Source organism: Rhinichthys klamathensis, unplaced genomic scaffold, assembly GCF_029890125.1.
Source record: "Rhinichthys klamathensis goyatoka isolate OS25496 unplaced genomic scaffold, OSU_Roscu_1.1 h1tg000165l_1, whole genome shotgun sequence".
NCBI classification, from domain to species: Eukaryota; Metazoa; Chordata; class Actinopteri; order Cypriniformes; family Leuciscidae; genus Rhinichthys; species Rhinichthys klamathensis.
The window spans coordinates 2,426,200-2,439,658 of NW_026606697.1; the positions used below are offsets into that span (position 1 = coordinate 2,426,200).

General features: G+C 38.0%; 1 protein-coding gene across 1 annotated transcript in view; it reads left to right on the top strand.

The window, feature by feature from the left end:
* Window positions 1–13,459, top strand: part of mpped2a (metallophosphoesterase domain containing 2a) — a 68,317-nt gene that overhangs the window by 3,466 nt on the left and 51,392 nt on the right. The window contains exon 2 of the mRNA XM_056259195.1: window positions 1,499–1,759. Coding sequence (XP_056115170.1) covers window positions 1,632–1,759 — 128 coding nt within the window. The 5' untranslated portion in view covers window positions 1,499–1,631. The remainder of the gene's footprint in view (window positions 1–1,498; window positions 1,760–13,459) is intronic.

Below are 13,459 nucleotides of genomic sequence, written 5' to 3' on the forward strand. Positions count from 1 at the left end.
GAATGAAAAAGTGAAATATTTAGGCTTTTTGCAAAATAATAGGTAATAATAATATGTAGTAAAGCTACAGAAATATTGAACAGAGGACAGGAAAACAAGACTCATAAATTATATGAGATGCATAAATAATTCATAAATTAAAAAAGAACAAAATACATCATTCAGAATTCATTTGCATCACATATTAACAGTTAAATGCCTCCAGTCCTTTACATATTACATTTTTTATATATATATTTAGTAGAAGAATGTGAATGTGATTTTTGCACTTGCCTGGCTGGTACAGATAACATGGAGAGACCAGCGTCACTTTTAACTCATTTCTTTTGGATGTGAGATAATGGGTTGCCTCATTAAGAGTAAGGTGTCAAAGCTAATCTTGTGCAGTAAACCAGTAGGCTATTTCATAAGAAACTCAAAAACATTCTCTGTGGCAGGTGTTACTGAGCAAATTTAGTGATTATTACAGCTTTTATTTATACAGTAAAATAATGAATCTGTAATTTTTTCCATATGTATATATATATATATTTTGTTTCTTCTTCTTCTTCCAAAGAATAAAATACAAACTGACAGCAATATACTACACAGTTCTTTAAAGTAAACATGTTTACACATCATTTTGAGTAAGTGAATGAAAGTGGTTTTGAGAGGGTTGGATGGAGTAGTTCAGGGGTTGGTTATAGTTAACTGGCCCTCCATATGGCTAAAGAGCTGGAGATGTGAACTGCTCACCTTTCTGTTTCTCAGCGTTTTCTTTTATTTTGTTCTCGACACTTTTTCTCAATTTAATTTATTTGTTTTGGACCGTAAATAGTATAAGATTCATCTGTCATTAGACATTATATTTAGGTTTTGGTCAAGTTTATAACTGTTTGTGTGCATGTTAAGTTTGGATGAGTTCAACTTTATGAGTGATCATGAATTTTTAATTTGTGTGTTTGTTTTTCATAATAAGAGTGACATCATTACAGCATAACGTTTTTTTCAGTGGTTTTATCAAGTTTATAGTGGAAATATTATGAAAAATATCATAAACTATAATTAGAAATGAGATGTTTCCCTGAAAACAGATATTTAGTCAGATGTATTCTAGAAAATAGAATTGACATCCACTGTTACAAATTTTTTTATTGTGTAGCCTAAATGTGTGTAACATGTGGTAACATCTAAATTTACTGGTTTTATTCAAGTCAAAAATATGTCCCGACAACACCAACAAAAGTAATTTTTCAGGTAGAAAAAAGCTGTTTAATGTAACAAATGCACAGTGTAGGTAGTAGAACAATTGAGAAGTAAGTAATCCATGTGTAAAGAATATAAAACACTTAAATAATAAGACTTTCCACAAAGCAAATCTTGCACATAATTAAAATTTTGTAATTATTTGCTCATTTCCATGTTGGTCCTTGTTTTAAAATCTTTTTTTTCTTTCTGTATTGCTCATACAGCAATTAATTTCACATCATAATCTTTTTCTGTCGCTCTTTCTTTACAGATAGTATCTTGTCCTCCTCCTCGGCACTATCAAGGGTTCTTTTCCGTGTTTAAGTAGTGGTTCTGAAGGATGCTGACTGCGTGGGTCGCTCCAGGGTCCTGGTGAAGTGTCTCATGTGTGACGTGGAGAAAGAATGGCCCACGGAATGCCGTCACAAGGCAAAGTGACCATCTCGGTGGACGAGTACAGCTCCAACCCCACGCAGGCCTTCACCCACTACAACATTAACCAGAGCCGCTTTCAACCGCCACACGTGCATATGTGAGTAACAAGGGACAATGGCACAGAAATGCAGTTTTTCTTTATACATTCTCTTTGTGGATTTGATTCAATTTAGTTTCAAGCTATTCTATTTAGTGCTCACTTTGAAATGAAAAAAAAAATGCTTTAATTCATAGAGTATGTTTTTCCTAATCTGTCAGGCTCGCAGTATCGCACTAGCCTTATATAAGCCGCGTTTCCACCGCAATTGCCCGGAACAATTTGTCCCAGGAACTTTTTTCCCAGGAACTTTTTTTGCCCCAGACCGGTAGCTTTCTGCGTTTACATCGCGGTCTAAAGTACCGAGTAAACTGCGCGCGACTGCTCATTGCTTGCTTGTGACGGACAGTAGACTGTAAAAGACAGTAATCAGTTTTGAGCGCCACATTTATAATAAATATGGAAGAGATTCACACTGTGCTGCAGTTGTTTGAGATGTATTGGTTTACTAACCAGGTAATTAACAAAACGGCAGAAAAGAGACGAGCACTGATACTAAAGCGTGTTCAGAAAGCTCGTAATGCTAACGTTAGATCTAAAATTAGACAGCGTATGTTATCAGCTATTGCGGACATTGACCGTGAGAAGGCTGGGACGAACGCGGAGAAAATTTCTCTTCCGCAAATACGCTTAATAAAGCCTGAATCTCGTCGTCGGTCCAGCTGCCTTTTTTATTTTTATTAAATTCCATATTTGCAGACAGACAACTCTTACTGCATGGAACTTCATTACTGCATGAAGCCACGAACTGCAATAGATTCTAAAAATTCCGGTTAAAATAAAATGCTGCGCGGAGTTATCCAATCATAATGCGGCGTGAACACAACCAATCAGCATGTTCAGCGCACAAGCCCCACCCGCGAAAGTTCCTGAACTTTGAAAAAGTACTACCTCGCGAGCAGGGACTTTCGGAGGGGGAAATATCTACCCGGAACTTCATTTAGACCCTGGTTCCTGCGGTGTAAACACACCGAGTACCAGGCCAAAGTTCCTAGTTCCTGGGTAAAGTTCCTGCGGTGGAAACGCGGCTATGTCTAATATGGTGTTTGGTCCTGAATAAGCAAACTTCGTAACCGATTTGGACTGCATCAGACACAAGATATCTTTAATAGCGTAATGGTCTACTAGGGTCAGACAGAAATAGATAGTTACTATTACAATTTTCAGGCTCTTGGTTTTAATATTGACCTCAGCTGTGGCACAGTATTACATATTTCAGGTGAAACGTACACTGAATGCTTTCTCAAATGCACTGCGTTATGTGCAATTTAAAACCAGATTGTTCACTCCACGTTTAGTGGTTTGTGGTTTGGATGAAAAAAGTCTTTGAGAAGACATGCTGTTCGAGCATTATTCATATTCATGGTAGCATATTCATTCATCTCGGTTTTGGCTAACTCTTCTAGACTATTGAATATGGTGTTATTTGCTAAGCTTTTGCATTACTCCAGTTCTCATTGTCTGTGTGATGGGACAATAACTTCCCACAATCCATTCAGCCAAAGTATAACCAAGCCGTTTTAATACAGCATGTGTTTTTGAGCTGTAACATGATGAAGATTAAAAAGGCTGCATCATTATTTAAAGCCATTGGTGTTTGCATCACCTGTAGTGTAATGTCCTCCTCAACGCAGGCTGTGATTCCTTGCTGGTAGCAGTCCTCGTCCACTGCTTTCTCCTTAATCACCTCATTGCTTATAGAGCAGTGTGTTCTGGGAAAGCAAAGGCTTGTTTAGATTGGGGAGATAATGATCGTGTTTACCAGAGGCTTGCGTTGCTGAACATAAACACACACAACTGCACATTTGCTTGAAGAAACGGGGGGGGGGGGGGGGGGCTTTTTCATCATGTTTTGGGTTTCTAGTCAACATGCACTTTGACTTGCTTTACTTTAAAGTCCGGAAGTTGCAACCGACTTTAATTCAGTGTTGTGGCATATTTCCAAGTGAAACGGAATATTGAATAGTGGGCGGGGTTTTACTTTCCTCTCCATCCCTCGCTCATAGAAGACTGATGGTTGGAGGGAAGTGGTTAAGGATATTCAAGCCAAGCCGTCAAACTGACATCATCAGAGAAGGAACGCCATTCAAGAGTTTTTCTGTGTATTAACTTGCACGGATTACTTGTTCAACTCAAGACTAGTAGTGCGCTAGCAAAGTAAATAGGGTAAATTCTGATTTCATGACGACTTTAAAGAGTTTCGTCAACCTGATCTGGCCCGTAATGTCAGCATGAAATGGAAATTCACCCTCTGTTTTGTAAATGCCTATTTTTAGATCTTGTTCTGAACAATTTATCCACTTTTTTTTTTTTTTTGTGGACATTTTAATGTATAATCAAAATGTATAACTGGACCTTCCAGCGAAATTGACAGACTTCTCTGGTTACGCATGCCAGACTTCTTCAGTGATTTAGTCCAGACTAGTCTCTAGTTAAATGTTGCGACTCGAGACCTGAAGAAAATTTGTAGATTTTTTTTTTTTTAACAATGTGAAATGGCATTTCACAACCTATTTTACTTCTGTAACATGAAATATTTCTAAGTAAAAGGATATTCAATAGGACGGGATTTGGCTTTATCCATTGGGAGTTTTTTGTGGCATTCCACACCCGAGTTTGCTGTAAATTTTAGAAGACTAGCTAGTTGGTTGAAACTTAAGCGGCCTTGCTGGCGTCAGCTTAAAAGGAAAGCTGCTTCAGAGAAAGATTACAAAGTCAAAAAAAAAAAAAAAAAAAATTCTGTGGAATAATGTGTATAGATGAATCAGACCAAAACCATGTTTTAAGAAATAGGCTCAGTTTTGATTTCATGTTGACTTCATTCATGCAGCCCTTGTGTTGGTGGTTTAGCAGGGAATTTTGTGACGTACACATTAGACGGGTGGTGTTCAGAAGATGATCGTGGCCATGACCCAGTTCTGTACATGGCCCCTGCGCATCGACAGCAATTACCCTCGTTAAGGCTCGCCAATGTGACCTCGGGACTCACAGAGGCTTCAGAAGAGACGTCTTTCCTCTGTGCAGTATTCCGGCTGAGAACACGTTCGTCTGTTTTGCTTTCCTCCTCGTTCTTCTACGCGCCCTTTTTTCCCTTATGTGGAGCAAATTCATAGCAACAGAAAGCATGTGCTCCGGTGCTAATCATGTCACGTCAACTAGTGGAGCTTGTGTGATTTCGGGTGACTTAATTGAAAGCAAAAAAAAAGGAAATGCTGAGCACATCATTCAACAATGTCTAAAGCTGACATGGTTTCTGTTGATTTTTTTTTTTTACAATATTTTTTTGAAAGGCAGCAATAGATTAAAACTCCTCTTCCTCTAATCCACAGATTTCTACTCTTCTTTTGTGTTAATAATTTCAGCCTGTTATTTAGTTTAGAAACTTTATACTTAAGAAATTTTAGATTTGAAGATTGAATACTTCAACACAATGTTTAGCATTGAAATGTAAAATACTGAATTGGGATTTGATCTTATTTCCTGTGTTTATTTGCGTAATGCGTTTATTTATTTCTTGCATCTATTTAACCACATAGCGCTGAAAAGTTAACATTGCGTCATGTTTATTCACAATTACAAATATCGGATGCGCAAAACCAAATATTAAATCCTAAACTTGCACTTTAAAGCTTTGACTATTTTTTTTTTGCTGCCTTTGTAAGCATTGCTGTTTCCATCTGGGAATGTAAATCCAGTTAAACATTTGTCTTTATTGTCTTCCCTTCGTTCTTTTTACTTGTTCCCTCTCTTTCTTGTTCTCTTCTTTGTGATTGAAATCGGTTGTTCACCTGCTCCCTCATTACCCCTCCTCCCCACAGCCACCTTCCACCTGAAATTGGTTGTTGCTTTTTTTCTGTTTAACCTGATCTAACAGAAATAACCGAGCACAAGCCGGCAGCTCCTGTGCCTTTATTTCCCCGGCCCTCTTTAATATGAGTGTAATTGATCTTTGGCTCCGTTGCCCTGCTCTTTAATGTGCACATGTTCAGGCCTGAACGGATGCCAGCTTAAAAATACTTGGCTGTTCAATACAGAGTAGATTGATTATCACATAACAAAGAGAAGATGTGAAAATACAATAGTCCTGTTTTCGACAGATTCATCAGTGGGATATTGCTTAGTTTACCTGAGCTGTGAATGGGACTTTGCAGTTTGAGTTGAATGTGATATTAGATTAAAAACACGTTTTTCCATCCTGCATGTCCAATGTCTGATTCACATGCAAATGACTCTTATGAACGGATTCGTTTTAGTGAAAAAAAGTATAATGCGACCAGTGTTGACTTGTGTGCTGATTCTTTTAATAAATCGTTCAAACAGTTACTTTTTGAAATCAGTCTGTCAGACTGTTTGGAATGAATTGCTTGCTGAACTAAAACTTATGATTACTTTAAATAATCTCAATGCAAATTTAGTGTACTTAAGGTTTGTGAATTAAATCACAATCATTACTAACTTGATTGTTTATATGGAAATGTGTAGTTAAACATTTGCAACAGTTTTAAAAAAATAAATAAATTCTATTTTGATTATTCTGTAGGAATTCTGTAGGAAACATTGCAATGTTGTGAAGTTTTATACTTTAAGTCTGCAAGAGCAAAACATCCCTATCTTTCCCCTCTTTTTGATTGTGCCGCTGATCGGTTTCCCTTAGCCTTGTAAATTCGTCAACCTATATGAATAATTAAAACGTTCATAAAAGTGCGAAGCGTTTAAGAATTTCAACTCGACGTTCATTTCATCCCAGCCACAGGGAAGAAGAGGGGATTCGTATCGTGTTTAATGAATGCTGCACGCTTTCCTCGCCCACAAACGGAGAGTTTTGTATCCGCTTTGAATTCAGTGTTGTTTGAATTACATCATTTATTTTTCTTGATGCTGGATGTTGCTTTATGATGTCTGTTTCTCTTTTCATTTGAGAAAGTCTTTGCTTTTTTTCTCGTTGAAGAAAGGCATGCAGTAAATTCCTCCTTTTTTTTTTCGCTCCTCCAAAAGAGGATATGGTGACTAGGCGTTTGAAAGCATCGACATGCTGCGTGCAAGCAGTTTTTACCGCACCTGTCTTTATAGATTTATGTTAGGGACGTTTACGTTCTCTTCCTGAAGCACATGAGTGACAAACGACAGGAATCGAGTGCAGTCCGTATGCTCGTGTGCGCATCCGTGTGTGGAGCGTGTAATGGAAGTGCACGGGATTGAAAATATCGGGACTAGCGGGGCTTTGTGTGGACTGTAATTGCAGTAAGCACTCTGGCAGGCCTCCGTAATGCAGATGTCCCGCAGAATTAAATCAGAGCTCTCTCTCTCTCGTTCCATCGGTTTCTCTGAAAAAGGCCTGAACTCTTTCTGTCAGGGGGATCTGTTTTAGCTTGTGTGTGTGTGTGTGTGTGTGTGTGTGGGAGGGTCACTCAGGACTTCTCGAGGCCCTTGAAATGAGAGAACCCTTGATTAAACTCACAGCTTCTGTCCGCTGAGGCAGCCACTGCACAAGGTCATGGGGGTCAAGTGACAATTGACATTGGGCAGGTCTGGGACCTGTACGTTTGAAGTTTTTTTTTTGTGTGTGTAATTTCAGCACAGGCGACCGTGCACTTCCCTTCCAGACATACAGCGCTGGGGCCGGTACAGAGACAAAGAGAGGCTCCCGTTTATTTTCGCTAAATCGTTGGGCTGAAATTTCGCGGATAAACAACGCTCGACTTGCTAGTTCTGCGTAGATGATTCGTTAAGATGGTAACACTTTACAATAAGGTTAATTAGTTTACGTCAGTTAATGTATTAACTAACATGAACTAACAATGAGCAATACATTTGTTAATCTTTGTTTATGTTAGTTAATAAAAATCCAGCTGTTCATTGTTTGTTCATGTTAGTTCACAGTGCATTAACTAATGTTAACAAATACAACCTTTGATTTTAAAGGGATAGTTCACTTTGAAATAAATTTTTGATATGTTTTAGCTTACCTCAAGGGCATCCAAGATGTAGGTGTCTTTGTTTCCGCAGTAATTTCAATTTTGATATTTTTAGGTCAAACCGTTCTTGTCTGTCAGTCATATAATGCAGGTCTATGGTCACCACCTCAAAGAGCATGCACAGAGAAGTCCAAATTAAACATGATTTAATGACTCGTAAATGTAAGTACACATTGATGGCCTAAGACACGAAACGAGTGGTTTGTGTGAGAAAACGAACAGTATTTATATCGTTTTTACCTCTTGTAACGCACAGCCCGAAGCGCCCGCGCCCTCAGATCACTTGGACGTGGCTGTGGTTACAAGAGGTAAAAACGATATAAATACTGTTAGTTTTCTCACACAAACCGCTCGTTTCGTGTCTTAGGCCATCAATGTGTACTTACATTTACGAGTCATTAAATTATGTTTAATTTGGACTTCTCTGTGCATGCTCTTTGCGGTGGTGACCATAGACCTGCATTATATGACTGACAGACAAGAACGGTTTGACCTAAAAATATCAAAATTGAAACTACTGCAGAAACAAAGACACCTACATCTTGGATGCCCTTAAGGTAAGCTAAAACATACCAAAAATGCATTTCAAAGTGAACTATCCCTTTAATAATGTATTAGTAAATGTTGAAATTAATATGAACTAAGATTAATAGGCTAAATGCTGACAAAGTATTGTTCATTCTTAGTTAACTTAGGTAGTTGACTAATGTTAACTAATGAACCTTATAGTAAAGTGTTACCGTTATGATTAGACTGAACTCATACTCTGCTTTAGATGTCACGGTGGACTGCATTTACGCTTGGTAACTTTTCCTTCAATGGTTCCTATAAAACTGAAGGTATTCGTTTTTATAAAAGCCAGTTCAGGATTCACGTTTCAGCTCTAAAGTCTTAAGATCTAGTTTTATTCAAGTCAGAAATATTTCTAATGACTCAATCAACTGGACTGCATTAGATTGGACCAACAATTTTACAGCTTTGATTATGTAGAAATGTCTATTAACTAAACATTTTCACTTTTTACAGTGGGATTTGATGTGCCACTTTTGAAATTATCAACTCAATATTACTCTATAATAATGTGGAAATTAGCCTTATAACCGTCGGGCTGATTATTTATTTATCGTCATTTATACTACCATTAAAAAGTTTGCGGTTGATTATTTTATTGTTTTTGAAAGAAGTCTCTAATGCTCACCAAGCCTGCATTTATTTGATAAAATAGAATAAAATAAAAACAGTAATATTGTGAAATATTATTACAATTTAAAACAACTGTTTAATTTTAATATGTTGGAAAATGTCATTTATTCTGCTGATGGTAGTCACATGATCCTTTAAAAATTATGCAGATTGAAACATTTTTCAATGTTGAAAAGAGTTGTGTTGCTTGTAATAATATTTTTATGGAAACCATGATCAATAAAAAGTTAATAAGAACAACATTTGGAATATGTAATATTATAGCCTAAATTTTTTTTTGATTTATTGCATCTTTGCTGAATAAAAGTATTAATTTCTCAAAAAATAATCATACTCGCCACAAACTTTTGAACGGTAGTGTATTGTTGTTATTAGGCTATTTATTATAATTATAATCTATAAGTTTAATCAAATAATATTTAAATAAGTTTAATGATATTAATAGTCAATTATACCATACATCATTCTATTGCTAAGTTTTTATATGTAATAATGGAATCTGTGCATTAGTGTATTTTATTTATTTATTTTTTCACAATTTATGTCATGCCTGATAACATCACTTGGCTAATTGCTTTATTTTACCCTTCTTTAAAAAAAAAAATCCATGTCAGTTGTGAATCTGAATGCACTTTTTGACAAAGGTCTGAAGATGCTATCAGACAGAAAAATAAGAAACCTTCTTGTTTTTATAGGGTAGAGGTTTGAAGGAATATACAGAGGTTTGAAATGAAAATACAGCAGAATTGAACAAGAACAACCTGTGGAAATACACAGTGGTTTCTGAAAGGGCTGCAAATCATCTTCTAATTGAAATGTTTGTTCATGAAGGGTTTCCTCATTTATCCTCATCCTCCATCCTGTTTTTCCAGCTTCCGTCTCTCTCTCTCTCTCTCTCTCATTTTTGTGCTCTGTGTGTTACTCTGAAGTTTATTGAATTAGCGCCGACAGCTGAGAAGCACAAGATAAGATAGAACCGCTGTGTCTCTCTGTTTGAAATGGATTGCATTGCTATGTATGAGTGAAGGTGGTGGACTGCAAGTACGGTTTGATGTCTCTTCACCAATAGCAGTACAAGCCGAGCCGCACGAGCGGAAAAGCCAGTAAATATTTGGCTCCTCTTGATGATTATCATTAGAATTTTTATTCTTTCTCTGGCCCTGGTTCATGGAGCTTCCTGCCCTTCTTGTCTTACACACACACACACACACACACACACACACACACACACACACACACACACACACACACACACACACACACACACACACACACACGTGGCCCTGAGTGAGGCAGATAAGCCTAAAAGTCCATTTCCTGCCACAGATCAGTGCAGTGGCGGTGCTATCCGCATCAAAGGCTTGACTGCAGGGCACTCTTTTCACAGCCCTGTGCCCCACATCTACAAAACACGGCCCTCTGAAATATTCATACTGTACACAGAGGGTTCAATCTCTCACTCCGACTCTCTCTCTCTCAGTCACTCCCTCACCAAATTCCTACATTAAAGAAGGAATCTTTCCATGGCGGGAGAGAAATGCGAAATATTTCCTTGTAGTCTGTGCAGCGCCCTGATTTACCCTTCTATGACGAAAATAGCATGTCTTTTAATGGCCATCCATCCATCATCCATCCATCCATTCATCCATCCATCCATCTGTCATTCTATTGCTCTATCTGTCTGTCTGTCGCTCAACCTATCTATCCATCTATCCCTCTATCCATCTATCCCTCTATCCATCTATCCCTCTATCCATCCATCCATCCATCCATCATCCATCCATCCATCATCCATCCATCATCCATCCATCCATTCATCCATCCATCCATCTGTCATTCTATTGTTCTATCTGTCTGTCTGTCGCTCAACCTATCTATCCATCTATCCCTCTATCCATCCATCCATCATCCATCCATTCATCCATCCATCCATCTGTCATTCTATTGCTCTATCTGTCTGTCTGTCGCTCAACCTATCTATCCATCTATCCCTCTATCCATCTATCCCTCTATTCATCTATCCATCCATCCATCCATCCATCATCCATCCATTCATCCATCCATCTGTCATTCTATTGCTCTATCTGTCTGTCTGTCGCTCAACCCATCTATCCCTCTATCCATCTATCCATCCATCCATCCATCCATCCATCCATCCATCCATCCATCTATCCCTCTATCCATCCATCCATCCATCCATCCATCCATCCATCCATCCATCTATCCCTCTATCCATCTATCCCTCTATCCATCCATCCATCCATCTATCCCTCTATCCATCCATCCATCCATCTATCCCTCTATCCATCCATCCATCCATCTATCCCTCTATCCATCTATCTGTCATTCTATTGCTCCGTCTGTCTGTCTGTCGCTCTACCTGTCTGTCTATCTGTCTATCTATCTGTCTGTCTGTCTGTCTATCTGTCTATCTATCTGTCTGTCTGTCTGTCTGTCTGTCTGTCTGTCTATCTATCTGTCTGTCTGTCTGTCTGTCTGTCTGTCTGTCTGTCTGTCTGTCTGTCGGTCTATCAATCAGTCTATCAGTCTATCTGTCTGTCTGTCTGTCTGTCTGTCATTCTGTCATTCTATTGATCCATCTTTTTTCAAAAACGTGCACTTTGAAACCCGTTTTCAGGCCCTCAAAACGCTGTTGTCGTGTAAATGACAAAGTTTCAGTTTTCAGTTAAAAACGGTGTTGTGTAAACGGCCCCTGAGTTTTACATGGTAGAAGTACCTTTTTCTGGATATCTTTCATCACTTGTCACATTATTGCATCACATGATGACTGAGGGCACGATGTTAACCGTGCTATAGAGGGAAAATTTCATATTAGAAACCAGCTACTTGTTCCCTATACCTCAGTCTTGACCTGACAAACAACTGTGCCTGCTATTTGCAAACTTTAGATTATTTTTTTGTAAGAAAAGTCAAAGGAAGGAAGAGAGATCCACAAATAGCACGCTCATGTTCGCCCTCTGAAATAGATGAACTGTGGCTGTTTTTGAAGCTTTGATACAGTTCAATCGTTCGTTGTTCCTGAAGGTTAAAGAATCAAATGAGCGCTGTCAAATTGAGTATCTTTGAACAGAAATCAAAACGTTTCCCTGTGCAATATGACACCGCGGTGCATCCGTCTAAATGTGTGTGTGTGTGTGTGTTTTCTCTAGCATAAGGAATTCTGTGCTTCACATATCTAAGTGTTGTTTTCACCGTACTTTTTCTGTGGATTTGAATGACAGTGTCTTTATTCGCTTCGTTTTTCTTTCAAGAGCTATATTGGCTTTTTCAGTGTCACACACTAGTATATTTTCTCTCTTTCTCTCACACGCACACACATTCCAGTTTAGCTCTAATGCAATTTCAGCCGCACAGTAAGCCCCTGGTCCGAATAATCCTTTCTTTTCTCTCCCCGACTAATGAATATTTAAACGACTGAGTGAATATTTAAAACAATGAGCAAATATTCAGAAGGCTCTGTCCGGTCATGGCTATATTTGTGGCTGTGGTGATTTTGGTTTTCATTTTAGAAAGCTAAGCACCTTGAACAAATCTTTTGTCAGGTAACCTAAAAAATGTTGTAACATCTAAATAAATTGGTTTTATTCAAGTCAAAATATTATTTTAAATCAGTGAATCAACCCGACTACATTAGTTTTTAACAATCAGCGATATAGTTCTACTGGTTTCATGCTTGCAAAATCAAAGTCATGGGTTTGATTTCCAAGTAAAAGGCCGTTGTTTCAATGTGCTTCAATTAATCATTCACGATTAGACTTGAAAAGTGTATTAAGGAAGTAAATGGTGTCAATTTTAATTCTATGTTTGGCGTTAAAAAGTTGAGTCGCGTGTTCAGGTGACTCTGGACCAAAAGATATGCAGTTCTGCTTCCATTTGGAAAAGCCTTGTTGACTTTAATAGATTCATATGACCGTGTGTGTGTGTGTGTGTGTGTGGGCCACAGAGTTCAGCACACCAGCCGCTTCCATAACTAGATCTGTCGAGTCTTTTATATCTCTGTTGCTGGCCTGACCACCACAGACCACATTTAATCAATACGTGTGTGTGTGTGTGCGTGTGTGCACTTGCTTTTATTTACTGCATTGTGATCAATAGCAAATATTATTTTCTGTCCGCCTGTTTCTCTCTCTCCTTTTTAAAGTGTCATGATTTTCTGTGCAGGTGGTTCATTTCAGATACGACTCGGTCAAATGTAATCACAATTCAATGCACAAGCCACTGACAGTGGAAAATGGGTGGCTTTTTCTTTCTTTCTTTCTTTAGATCTATCTATCTATCATAAATATATATGTATGTATATGTGTATGTGTGTTCTTCTTTTTTCTTGTCTGTTCCCTCCTTTTTTTGATTACGTGCCATTTCTCATCATGTGCTATTTTCTTTTCTTTCATTCGAGTAGATGCTCTTTTATGTAGTGTGTGTGTGTGTTGTTGCACTGGCCCACCTCCCTTCCTAAGGTTCCTTTATATTTTTAGTCGGACAGGAGATGTAAGTGTTAATT